The sequence below is a fragment of the Papio anubis genome, chromosome 11 (assembly GCF_008728515.1).
Source record: "Papio anubis isolate 15944 chromosome 11, Panubis1.0, whole genome shotgun sequence".
NCBI lineage: Eukaryota > Metazoa > Chordata > Mammalia > Primates > Cercopithecidae > Papio > Papio anubis.
Window position 1 is genome coordinate 92,152,848 of NC_044986.1, and position 14,177 is coordinate 92,167,024.

General features: G+C 37.9%; 1 protein-coding gene across 29 annotated transcripts in view; it reads left to right on the top strand.

Annotated features, from left to right (window-relative positions):
• The window catches only part of PARD3 (par-3 family cell polarity regulator), a 711,028-nt gene that overhangs the window by 525,287 nt on the left and 171,564 nt on the right, over window positions 1-14,177 (top strand). For 25 of the 29 annotated variants that reach the window (XM_003903538.4, XM_021943977.2, XM_003903542.4 and 22 more), the window contains one exon: window positions 10,897-11,007. The exons of the other annotated variants lie outside the window; for them this stretch is intronic. In XM_003903538.4, the coding sequence (XP_003903587.2) occupies window positions 10,897-11,007 (111 nt within the window). The remainder of the gene's footprint in view (window positions 1-10,896; window positions 11,008-14,177) is intronic. 29 annotated transcript variants of the gene reach the window in all.

The window sequence follows — 14,177 nt, forward strand, 5'->3', positions numbered from 1 at the left end:
CTGGCTGGAGTGCAGTGGCTGGATTCTGCTTATTTTGCTTCTTATCTCGGTTCACGCCGCATTCTCCTGCCTCAGCCTCCCAAGCAGCTGGGACTACAGGCACCCGCCACCCTCGCTAGTTTTAGTATTTTAGTAGAGACGGGTTTCCACTCGTTAGCTAGGGATGGTCTCTGGATTCTGACCTCGGGGTGGATCCACCCGCCTCGCCTCCCAAAGTGCTGGGATTATGGCTTGAGACATCAAGGCCTGCAGGCACCTCTTAATTCTATTTCTGTAGAGAGCATCACAAAACGCGAACTCCAAAAGGAAATTGTTTCCTATAATCTACAGAAAAAAGTGCTGACAGACACCTTGACTTTACAGATAATGAGATCTTTAGGGAAGCTTTAATCTTTCAAAGTTTCCAGAAGCTATGCAAAGAGCCTGGGGCTCCCCCACCACCAATCCCAAACCTTTAATGATCACATTATTTATCTGTCTTTGTGACTTTAGTCTGCTCTATGAACATACAAGGGTAAGAAAATATTGGAGGGTGTTTCCGTTGCTGTAACGTATGTACATGTATCACTTCCTATCAGTAGTTGAAACATAGAATTTGAATCACAATGCATATTTAATTGAGGGTGGATGTTTATAACTCAAAGAAGATATCCTTACCTTGTGCGTGTGTTTGTACTACCTCATAAGCATTTACAACCTGGATAGCCATTTGATTAGCTAGGCAGATGGCAACCTGAATTATTATCTTTGTTACTGAATACCTCCTGCTCTTTGTCATCCTAGAGAAAGGTGTGTAGTGAAATATCATTCCACCTTTTCCTTTTTCTTCCTTCAAGTGCCTTTTAAATGTATGTGTTTTTGTGACTTAGGTCTCATTAGCATTTCTTATGGGGACTGCCTTCAGGGCAGCACCACTTACTAAATTGTTCCCTTGCTTTAGGAAAAGGAAAACCATGGTAACCAGATGTAGGGTATGATTATTTGCCTCTGACCTGGCAAAGTGTTGGGTTTAACAAAAGAAGCTTAATAGAAATGTTCAAATTGACCCTTCTCATCACTTGGGCTGCTTAAAGCTCAATCAATCTCTCATTATTATCAGAGTTATTCGAGCAAAGGCAGCAGTGATAGTATTTTTCATAATCACTCCTTGCGCCCAATGTAATTTGCAATTTGTAGTATTGTATTATGAAACAATAATGCATTAAAATGAACAGTGCAAGAATTAGGAGTATAGTCATAAAAGAAAGGATCCACAGAAGTAGTTGTGTGAAAGGCCCTCTTAAAATCATTTTAAGTAGACATGACTGATTTCAATGCCAAATTAAGCATTTAGAAAAATCAGAATTCTGTGCTTTTACTATATTTAAAGTATATATGTATGTATGTTTGTATATATTTTATAATAAAGTCAATTTAGTTGGGGGGAAACAGAAATATAATTTGATTATTATTTGCATTTGGGTATTTGGGGTTATGGGGTTAGTGTGGTTTGATTACCTGGGTGGGTATAATTTGAAAAAAATAAAGTGCATCAAGCAAAGGTACATCTTTTGCAAAGAGGGAATGTTTTGCCACAGAAATTATGTCTTTTTTGTCTATGAGCTAGTCGATGTCCAAAAAGCTTCAGCATCTTAATTAAGATATGCTTTCACTCATCTTCTTTCATTTTACTAGAATGGCTTTAAGTATAGACTATATATATTATTTCAGTGATTTGTGTATTTATCTTGTGTTTTGAAGCAATAAATCTTTATGTTTGAGTCTCACAGTTTTTTGTTTATTTGTTTGATTTTTAGATCTGTGGAGTTTGTGGTGATTCTTGTAAAGTCAAAATTGATTTTGTGCTGGGTTCCCTTTGTCCCCCCCCATTTCCAATTCCTCAACTATTGCTTTAATATTTCCTTGTTCCATATCCTTCCAGGATTTCTGAAGTGTCAGGTTACGAGGCATATCAGTGCATCCTTGATTAGCTAACACAGGCTATGCTGAAGTAGGAGTGCACTTATAAGGACATTTAATGGGAGTCCTGAAAGGGGTATGTTATTCATTAAGGTTGCATTGCACATTTAAAGGTTGTTCTAGCTTGGTTAAGTAGAAGCTGCTTTTTCTTTGAAAATAATAATAAAGTTACCTCTTTTTCCCAAGATGCCAAGCAATCTAAGTTTATTTTATTGAATCTAATCAGACTGGCACTGATGAAAAGTACACAATCAAATAATTATTTTCAAGTTTGTGATTTTCGTTTTAAAGAGAACCTCTGCCAAACTCCACCAACTTAAAACTGCATCCCATCTTACAAAAGCGCTATCAAGTTGTCATGTACCCTTTCTAAGGCTCCTCTCTCATCATTGTTGATTACCAAGATGCTTTTTTGCCTAAATAGGAGCTTTCTGCTTTTCATAATCAACCTCCTCTTCCCTGATTCATCCAGCATTGCCACAATCTACTGCTGAGCAAATCAGTAGTCTTTCATGGTAGTGATTTCTTAAAATGACACGAAAATATGTAAGATCCTGTACAGGAAGGACATATTAGAAGTGACTTATTTTCTTTTTCTTTTTCCCATTTGTAAAATGGAGGCTGAGGTACAAAAAATGTGGCCAGAATCCATGAGCATGTAATTACAAATGATAACTGCATGCAGTGAATTCCTTGTTATTTTACCCTCTGAATGGGTTTGGGCAGTTTGACGTGCTTCTGCTGTTGCCTGACAGTATTTGCATATGCCAGCACAGATGATTTTGACATTTGGAGTGTCACTGCATTTAGAAAGGTTGGCAGCATCCTGTGAATGGTTATGTGGGCAGTTTTTCTGATCCTTTGCAATGGTTACGAGCAGTTCCTGACCTTGCCTTCAAATCCCTGGCCTTCAGAGATAAGTTCTGTTCAGGAACAATGTCCTTTGGACCTAATTTCCACTGGCAATGCAAGATTTACTCATTGATTGATTGTGGAGAGAGTAGCCTAGTTCTGTTGCCCAAGCTGGTCTCGAATCCCTGGCTTCAAGTGATCCTCCTGCCTTGCCCTCGCAAAGTGTTGGGATTACAGATGTGAATGACTGCACCCAGTCCTATCTCATTTATTTAAACATAGATTTATTAACCAGCTGCTTTCAGTGTGAGAGCACACAGTCACTGTCTTTGCTTCCTAAAGCTGAGGAGGTGTCTGGGTGTGGTAAGAAGTGTCTCTGGTATGAATTCTGGCTTTGCTACTCACTCACTATATGACCTAACAAATCCTTCAAGCCCCTGTGCTTACTGAGGTTTCCCCTAAGCATGAGGATGATAACACCTGTCTTGCATGCTGGTTGCAGGAATCAATGAGATAAAAGCACATAAAAGAATTCAATTAGTTCTAGCTAAGTGTAATTAAATAATCAAAAGAACATTCAACAAATGCAAAATTATGTCTCACTTAGGAATTACACAAAATGAACTTCATAGGTCTTGGAATTTCATTTTCTCTTAGGTGTATCCAAGTTAAGACCAATTAAGACCTTTTAAACTAGCTACAAGCTGAACTGAACCCTTGTCCTAGCTTGCAGTGGGCTTTTTAATCTTCTTTGATTTTCAGAAACGTGGACATACATCTCAGTGCATATGGACAAGAGTGCAGTAGGACAATCTGCAAAGATATATGGCTAGATTTTTTTTTCCTTTGGATAAAATCTAGAGTAATTACCTATTGAGACTTTAAGCAAAAATAAGTTTGTTATTGTGTTAGAGACCAGGGTAATTGGTTGAGGGAAGTTAGTTCTGCACCGAGAATGTGGATAAAGTACAAGAATCAATTAAAAGGTTTTCCAGAGAAACCTGGATCAAAAACCATTCCGGTGACGTATGACTCAGAGGAATAGAAGAATGATAGAAAGTTCATGGGTTTGTTTTGACTTGAGTGAATAATGAGCTCTGGACTATGCAGAGAACTGGATTGAGACACAGGAATGACACAGGACAGGGAGTGTGCTTTTGCTGTACAGGATCTTGAGGCCAGCTCAGTGGGTGGCTGGTATCTCTCAAGGATCTTTAGGACAAATGACAGCATTACCACAGCTGGCCATGGTCGAAGACAGGTTATACAATGGCTGTACAAACAGACGGTCTTCAAAACTAACAGGAAGGTTCCAGAAAGAGAAAATGAATTCCTGAAGAAAAGGACAGAATGGATCATGTGATAGTGCAAATATGTAGAAATGAGGGGCAGACACAAGGCAGAATATTGAACTAGTGACTATATTGACCATTCCAGGACAGGAGTTGGGCATTTGCAGAGGATATGTGACTTCTGGTAGCTGAGACTGAATTTGTATTTGATTCATTTTAAATTATCTTCCCCAGCCAAGCAGTATCACATAACCTACAAATTTCTTTGGGTAAATAGACATGCAGTGTAGCAAAGACTTCTTAGACATGAAGACCTGGGTAATTAGCAGTGAGAAATACCAGATTTCTAGGTGACATTTCAGTGGGGTGTTTTGAAGAAAAACTTATTTTAAAGACTATTCCTAAACCTTACAAGATAATTGGTTCCGGATATTCTGTTCATCTATTTTTAAATGTGGTAGCAGATTTTTAAGACTTTTTTTTAAAACATTGTATCATGTTTCAAAGTATGGTATTAGGAAAAACACGTTCATTACAAAATTAATTGTATTTTTATTTATCGCAGGATGCTATGCATTGTTACTCCATGTAATTTTTTTCTAAAGACCTCTAATTTTGGTAGCAGCAGAAATATTACTATTTAAATAGTAAAATATTTCAGTAGTATTTATACTGCAGAGAGAATTATGTGACTTTGCTGAAAACCCAAATGATGGTTTTAATAGCAAGGAAACTCTTAGCAGTGGTTACTTTTCAATGACATTTATTTCATTATAAAAACAATAGAATTTGTTGCCATCCTTTGTTGTCATTTTGTTTGCTTTTTGCTTTCCCCATTCATCATCAAGTTGAGGTTTTGACCATCATTGTTGACGGTAACGGTACACATGGCTGATCCGGCAGATTGCAGTGATCTCATTTGTAACGCGTCATTGTAAAACCCATTTAGCAGATTAGTTTGAGATTACTTCAGCTGAACAAAGACATTGCTGTGTCCTTTATGAAGAAAACCATACACTGAAGATGGGTTACAATCAATTCTGCTCTGAATAAGACAGGGTTCACTCACTGCATCTTTCTGTGAAGGAGTTTCTGGTGGAGTGTGGCATTTTTAAAAGTGTACCTTCACTCCTAATGCAGCACTGCCTCTAAGCAACTAAGCAATTTTTCATTTCTCTCAACTTTTTAAAGGTATTTTCTTTTTATCCCTCTGCTTTTATTATTATTATTATTATTAATTATTAAGATCTGGCCAGATGCAGTAGCTCACGCCTGTAGTCCCAGCACTCTGGGAGTCTGGTGCGGGTGGATCACTTGAGACCAGGAGTTTGAGACCAGTCTGGCCAACATGACGAAACCCCACCTCTACTAAAAATGCAAAAATTAGCCAGGTGTGGTGGCACATGACTGTAGTCCTAGCTTCTTGGGAGGCTGAGGCAGGAGAATCACTTGAACCTGGGAGGCGGAGGTTGCAGCAAGCTGAGATCTCGCCACTGCAGTCTAGCCTGGGCAACAGAGCAAGCCTATGTTCTCAAAAAAAAAAAAAAAAAAAGACCTGCCTGGGCAATATGGGAAACCCCATCTCTACCAACAAAAATACAAAAATAAGCTGAGCATGGTAGGTACCATGCACCTGTAGTCCCAGCTACTCAGGAGGCTGAGGTGGGAAGAAGGCATGAGCCCAGGAGGTTGCAGTGAGCTGAGATTGGATTGCACCACTGCACTCTAGCCTGACTGACAGAGCGAGACACTGTCTCCAAAAAAGACGGTCATTCATCTATGTTGATATGACTTAAGACATGACTAGCAGATTCTTCCTGAGGTACCAGTGTAGGTGGCCACTTTACCTTTCAGCCTGACACCTGCTGGGTAGTAGAGTTTTCTCTTTGAACATTTGTGTGAGTCAGAGCAGATTGCAGAACTCTGATTCTGTGCTGAGAATGGGTTTGGTCCTGGAGAAACCATTACCACAGTATTTCTTCAGCTATGCTGTTTCTTGGAAAGTGACTCATCTGACATTCATCCATGGCTTTTAAAAGATGATAACGTGAAAATAATTGATACCTTCCAGGTTTTTGAGCATTTTACTGTTAAGTGATTGTCTTCATAGTGTAATTGCCAATTTCAGCTCTGAAACTGTCTTTGCGAGTATACGTATAGGTGAAATTTTTCAATGACTGCCTCCCCTTTTTAGGAATTAAGCAACTATAAATTAAGAAGTACAATAATATCAGCTGTTAGGGTGAATATGGGTATAGATGCTTTTTTTTTTCTTTTTTTACATTTTAGAATGGTTGGTGTATTTTTTATTTACAGTTTATTTCATTTGTCAAAAAATTACAGCTGTGAGTGATCAATTTTTGCCCCAATTATAAAGTAATATGCTGTGATTTTATAGTATACCTTAAAGAAATCACATGATTTATAAACTATAGTAATTACTAAAAGAAATGTCCAATACTGACCTATTAACATTTTACCTATGGCTTCTTTAATTTTCATACGTTAATCTTGAATCTGTATTATTTTTTGAGACAAGGTCTTACTCTGTCACCCAGGCTGGAGTACAGTGGCACAATCATGGATCACTGCAGCCTCCACCTCCCAGGCTCAAACAGTTCTTACACCTCAGTCCCTTGAGTAGCTGAGACTACAGGCATGCACCATCACACACAGCTACTTTTTATATTGTTAGTAGAGATGGGGTTTCATCATGTTGCCCAGGCTGGTCTTGAACTCCTGACCTTAAGTGATCTGTCCACCTCGACCTCCCAAAGTGCTGGGATTAGAGGCATGAGCCGCTGCACCCAGCCAAATCTATACTCTTAAAAAAGGAAAGTGCTTTATAACAGTTTGGTAATACATTTACAAATAATAAAATAGTTATTCCAGTGATTAGGGGGTGGTCTAGGAACCTAACTAATATTTTCATACCAAACACAGTGGGAAAATGTGGAATCCTTAAGTATGAATCAGAATTCTACTCTTTAAAAAATGTCATATATACTTATGAGAAAAAGGTGAAGGTTGGGCTGGGCGCGGTGGCTCATGTCTGTAATCCCAGCACTTTGGGGAGTCTGGAGGCCGGTAGATCACGAGGTCAGGAGATCGAGACCTATCCTGGCTACCACAGTGAAACCCTGCCTCCTACTAAAAAATACAAAAAAAAAAATTAGCCAGGCGCAGGATGGCGCCTGTAGTCCTAGCTACCGAGGGGCCAGACAGGAGACGCATGGAACCCGGAGGCAGAGCCAGTGAGCGGGAGATTGTGCCACCGTACTCTAGCCCGGCAAGACAGAACAAGACTCCCTGTCTAAAAAAGCGTGAAGGTTGATGATTTGTTTATATAGAGAGATTATGTGGGCGAATTGAAACTTTACAATGTAGGAATAATAATTTATTTTTTTATAAAGATTTTAAATATAGCGAATTTAATCTCCACATTATGTTTTATTGAAAGCATCTTAATCTTGGTTTTAAAACATGCAAAATCAACCAATCTAAATCTTTGCTCACGACTACTAACTTAAGGAGCATATGTACACTATTTCTTAAAAGACTAAACTGTACCTTTTGGTACAGATAGAGAATAGTTTGTTCTGTGTGTCACTGCATGGTCTTTCTCAATTATGGTGCAGAGTTGTATTTCTGTCATTTGGTATGTAGGAATGTGAACCAGCACAGTGTCTTAAAAATCAGTAAGTCAGCATGGCAACATTGTATCATTGAAAGACTTACGAACAGAAACGCTGAATGTTTAAAATGATTTACCTTTGGGAATACCTCATTATAAGTAAAATGATGTATTAAAATTTGAACTTACACTTTTCTGGAAGTTAGGATTTGTACATTTTTATACTTTGAGATGCCTCAGTGTTGCAGAACTTCCAGGACGAAGTGAATGCCCTGGCTTTAAATGCTGTCTGCTGACACTCAGATTAATCCATCCAGCCCTATGCTGTCCCTTCTATTTTTGTTATTATGACATCTTCACTCCCAAGTCCTCCAAACCTTTTCCTTCCCTGGCCCTGTGTATCTTGCTGGACAGTAACTCCTTTCTTCCAGTTGCTTGGCTAAAACCCTGGAATCATCAGTGACTATCTTTCCCTAACGTCCATGACCTCCCCATCAGCAAATTTTATTGGTGCTGCTATCAAAATATGTCCAGAAACTAAGCACTTCTCTCACTCTCCTCCTACCAGCTGGTTCATCACCATAGCCTCCTGACCATTCTCCCTGGTTTCAGCTTTTCACCTGCAGTTCTTCACACTGCATCCAGGGTCATTAAAATGTCACCAATGCTGGTCCTCTGTTCCATATCCTTCAGTGGCTTTTCATGTCATCCCGGTAAAATCCAAAATCCTGTGTGGTGGGCAAGAACCCACATGGTCTGGCCCCTGATGCTGCTCTTCTTCATTTCCTGCTGCTATCTCTTTTTCTCTCCCATTCTAGCCCTATCACTGCCCTTGCCATTCCTCAGAGACACTCAGCCTGCCTGTGTCTGAGGGCCTTGGCACTTGCCTGCTCTTCTGCCTTGCTGACTCATGCCAATGAAGCTGGGTCCCTCTAGCTCAGATCTCTGCTCACATGTCGACTTAGGAGAGAGGCCATCCCCTCCCCATCACTCCTGGTCTCCTTACTTGCTTTGCTTTCCCTCTTAACACTGTGCACTCTGATGTGTTATATGCGAATTCGTTACCTGAGTATAAGCAATCGAAGCTCTATGGCAGTTGAAATGACCTAATGTGCTCTGTTTACTGTTTATAGCCTGGGTGTCTCAAATAAGCCGACTGCATGGTAGATGCTCAGTACGTTTTTGTCTGATGAATGAGTGTGATGTTTTAAATGTTGACTTCTCCTGAGATGTATCAGTTTTTAATATATTTTCTTTTATTTATTCATTCTGTAAAGCCCATCATTATGCATAATTGATATTTTGACAAAAATAGTGCGAAGTCTTTTACATTTAATGTTTTATATTTATTAGTTTTAAATGCATAGCATGTATTTTATACCTTGTGAAACATGGTCAGATTCTGGATTTCAGTTCTGGAGAATTTTCTCTTTTTCTTTTTTGCAATCGCAGTGATCAAAAATGTAATTTTAAGGATAGATTTGCCTTATAAAGTTAATTTACAGCCAGTTTTGATTGCTGTATAGTAATGTATGTAATTTTTAAAGTAGTAATGATGGTGTTTTACCTTTCTTCTGTTTTAACATTTTAAGAATACTTTCCTTTCTGTATTTATAGACCCCTTTCAAACATAGTGTTACTTTAATCAACATATGAGGTGTGCCGACATACACTTTAATTCATATGTAGACAAGTATTTGAAATCAGATTTGTGTTAATAAAAAAACTATGCTATCAACCAAACCATTAATAGAAATAATTTTTTCTCTTTTATGTCAACTTTGGGACCCTTTCCTCTTCTCTGTTTCTTTCTTTCTTTTTAGAAACAGGGTCTCCCTCTTTCCCAGGCTGGAACCCAGTGGCGCCGTCATGGTTCACACAGCTTCGCACTCCCAGGCTCAAGCGATCCTTCTGCCTCAGCCTCTGGAGTACCTGGGGTTACAGGTGCACACCACCACAACTGGCTGGCTGATTGTTTTGATATTTAGTAGAGACGAGGTCTCGCTATGTTGCCCAGGCTGGTCTTGAACTCCTGAGCTCAAGCAGTCCTTCTGCCTCAGCCTCCCAACGCCTCAGCCTCCCAAAGTGCTAGGATTACAGGCGTGAACCACTGGGCCTGACCCTCTTTTTTGATATGAAATTGTCACAGTAAGGCAGATTACTGTTATTCTTCAGAAAGAAATACTCAATATACTTTAATTATTTCTGAATGCTTAGTCGTGTGACTGTCTATAAAATATTTCTCTTTTGAAACATCTGGTGACTAGTGCATTACAGATGAAGATTGCTTACGGATATAGAGTGCATGCATTCCAGGCAATATGGTCTTTTCCAGAGAAAAATAACAGAGCAGGGAAAGAAATTGATACCAAGTTTGAATATCAAACTGAGATATTTTGGATGCCGAAGAGAATAATGTTAGTGTTTTCTTAAAGAGCTCAGCACCCATCTGCAGAAGTTTGTGTGAACTGTTTTTGAATCATGGGTTTGTTCCATGTGTTTGTTTTTGATCAGATGTGGATTTCTAAGTCATAGATGCCACATTCAGTGATTGCTTTTTATCACATTTAGGAGAGTATTTGATTAGAATACCTTAAACCTTTCAATTTAATTAAAGTGCAGTGTAAATTATCCATTGTACTTTAAACCTTGCAAACATGGCCTCCTTTGTCAGTTTTTAAACTATGATGAATGTTTCCAATAAGCCTGGCTGTGAAAATAAAGAATAGTTGTTTATGGAGAGATTATTAACTAGATGATTGTGGATTATCGTTTTTTAGTCCTAAGAAAAACCCACTCCAATGCGGATCTTTCTTCCTCTAGCATCTGAAGTATTCAGCACTTAGTCCTACAGATATATTAATCATTTGATAAGGATAAACCACAACTCTTGTTGTTGTTTGTTTTTGTTTTGCTAAAAGAAAAACTGCTGTTGAGATCATTTTCCTTGAGAGTTTTCTCTGGGAAGTTCTAATTAAAAACGAATAAAATTATCTGATTCAAAATACTGGTCCTGACCCAAACTACTGACTACAGAAGACACCTGCTCTCTGTTTTGAAGAAGCGAACATTCATTTCATTGGGTACCTGTCATTACCACAAACAAAAGAAAGCTCATTTTGTATATATTGACAAGTTAGAATTTTTTGTTATTAACAGGTTTGGCAAACATCGAAAAGATGACAAGATTGAGAAAACGGGTAAAATAAAAATACAGGAATCCTTTACGTCAGAAGAGGAGAGGATGCGAATGAAGCAGGAACAGGAGAGGTAGACTTCAGTTACTTGATTAAACCTCCTTAGAAAGAGGTTCTTTTTTTTTTCTTTCTACTTTCTTCTTTTTTAATGTAAAGATTTTGCATTTAATTACTCTTTATATTTCCTGTATCAACCCAAATATGGATGGTTGTGAGTGAATATACTGTAAAGAGAGATTAAAAAAAAAAAACTTATATGTATTTGTGACATCCAAGTGGATTTTAATTGCTTTAGTTAAGATCTTTTGCATAGGAAATAGAACAGCATATTAGATGAATAAATAAACATTAATACTGAATTTATGATTTTTTAAAAATAACACAAAAAGTACTTAAAATCCTGCCTCACTGATATGTGGATATTTACTATACTATAATAATTTTAAAGAAATATTCTTCTGGAAATAAGACTCTTTGAATTTTTATATCACACTTTAAGTATAATAAGAATTCAGGAGGCTGGTATTCTTTATGTTGTTTTTCTTTCAAACCTGACACTTACTTCTTGATTCTCCTTCTATTTCACCATCTTCACATTTTGTGACATTTTCCACTTAAGTTTTCCATGTCTTCCAGATAGATTGTTACCTATTGTTGAATCATTTCCATGTTGAGAACTTAAAGACCAATGAAACGAATGAAAAGAGTTACTCTAAGCAGGCACTCGAAAACCATTTTTCTAAGTGATTAGAATTTTTCTCATTATAATTCCAGGGGGTGAGAAAGCCATCTCACACTTTTGTTATTAGAGTTTACAGGCTCATAGTGAGCTTCTCTCTGTCATCACATTTCATTTTCTAAGCAGCCAGAGTGAGAGGTACTATGCCTGTTTTACTTCGAGTAATCTGGGATTTCAGTGAGTTTCCGGTACCTTCATGAAGGTTATAAAGCTAAGTACTGTCCATAGCTAGGACTGTAGCCCAGCATCTTTAAGATTAAGTCCAGTATTCCCACCATAATTCTAAAGCTAGGATGCTTTTACTCTAACACTTAATGAATGAAAGAACTGAAAATGGTATCCTACAACAGTTTTATTTAAAAGAGATTAGTGTTTGTGTATTTTTTCATTCATCGTTCTAATACCTCTAAGGGTTTTTTTTGAGTAGGGTGGTTACTCTGAGTCTCCTTAGCTTTTCAGGGTAGAAAATGTATGAGGGAAAAATACAGATTTTAAATTTATGAAGCAAGTGTGCTGGTTCTTCCTCAATTTTTATTTTTAAAAAATCATTTCACCTTGGTTTATAGGACTCTATTTTTTCATCAATTTTGGGATTCCCAAACTTATTAGTGAACTCACTATTTTGGGGTTTGGGTGCATAGTGTTCCTTAGTGTGCGTGCCATAGCATTTAGTGACTCAGAATTATAAACTTCTATCCTAGAAGTGTTTCTTCTCCCCTAAAGGAGGAGACTATACCAGGTAAATGTATGAACTCAGATTCATCCACAGGCAGATACGTAATTTACTTAGAGAGTAATCTCAGTGACAGAAACATTATACCTCCCCCTATATCTTGATACCTGCCACAGGGGATAGATAGCTTCATTAATCCTGTACTATTTTTCATCTTCTAAATATTCTTTGCAGTTTAAGGTGACTGCTTTGTTTCCACGCAGAATTCTATCAACGTTTTCCAAAATACTTTTATGATGCTTAGTCAAATATTTCCAGCCAAACAATGATTTTTACATAATGGTTTCACTTGTATTATTAATTTGCCTAAGGCACAGTTCACTTCTCAGTTTTGCTTTTAATTTCCATCTCTGTACCTCTAATGATGCAATACTTCTGGGAACTAGGTTGATCATAATGAATTTACAATGTACAGGAGGCCTAAAATAAAAATCTTTCAGGGTCAAGGAACAAGTGAATGGTCCATTAAAAAAATCAATGAGGCTCATAATTTAAGAAAATTATTATACTTTGACTTTGTATTTCAATAACAACTTTTTGCAAGTATGTTTTATTTAAACTCATGGATTTTGTAATAGAGCAAGTGAATGCAAGAAACAGACTGAACTATGAAGTGAAGTAGGTTTGGCACTTGTGTTTTAATAGGGCAAGCCTTCTTCTATATGTCCTCCTTTCTGTTCTGCCTGTAGTATTGGCAGTGTTCTTTTTGAGAGTGGAAACTGCAGCTTCGTTGAAAAAATTTTGACTGGAGGAATCAATAAAAATAAATAAACCACAACTTATAGTCTCCTCACAACCTTTCCCTCACTGCTGACTAGTAGTGAAATATCTCCTGGGATATTATTTACCACTGTAGCTATTTGAATTCCAAAAATTATTTTGGCTGGTTCTATATAAAAATAGAAAACTCAGCATTCCCCCATGAGTTATGATTGTCCACAAACCAAAACTTTTTTTGCCTGTATACATCTGTGAATCCTGAATATTGCTCAAGATATAAATACTGAAAAACTAAAAGGGCTATGATATAATTTAAAATTTTTTTTTTCAATGTTAAGATCTATTTAGATGGTGACAATAAACTAGATTGTTCTGAGCAGGGTCCAAGATGAAGTTTGACTTCATTCTTGCTGACCTCCTTTCCTTTCTGTCACTCGCTACCAACATTGTGAGGTTGGGTCTTGAGTAAATGCCATCCATGTGGGAGAAATGGACTAGGAAGATCACTGTATGGATCTGTGCTCCGCTCTACTAGCCCTGCCCTGCCTCAGACTAGAGCCTCCATGACTACAGTCTTCTTGAGAAGCAGGGAGTCTGGGCATGATGCCAAGGGGGAAGGTAACGGGTTTTCTGACGTGCTGTTTTTGACCTCTCATTCTGGAGCACTGAACCTAGGTACCCTATCTTTTCAGAGATGCTGTTGGCTGCATTGGAGACAGACTGGGAAACTAAGCAAAAATGTGAATTCAGTGCTTCGTCCCTCTGACTTGTGTTTCAGGCATGCCTAGGGACAGCACCTCTACTGATTCATTTCCACCACATGAAAGGTTTAGGCACCAAACTCAAAACAGAACATGCTCCAATTAAGTGATCTACGTAACTTCAGGTCTACTTAGCCTCCCGTACAAAGCCCAGTGGTAGATTTCTCTGTTGACCAAGCATCACAAATAACATGTTGGCTTTCTGTTGTTTTTGCTCCAGTGATACCTCCATGTATTTTTAAATGGTAGTATATATACTATGTGGTACAGGATTGCCCAGTGTTCAGCAG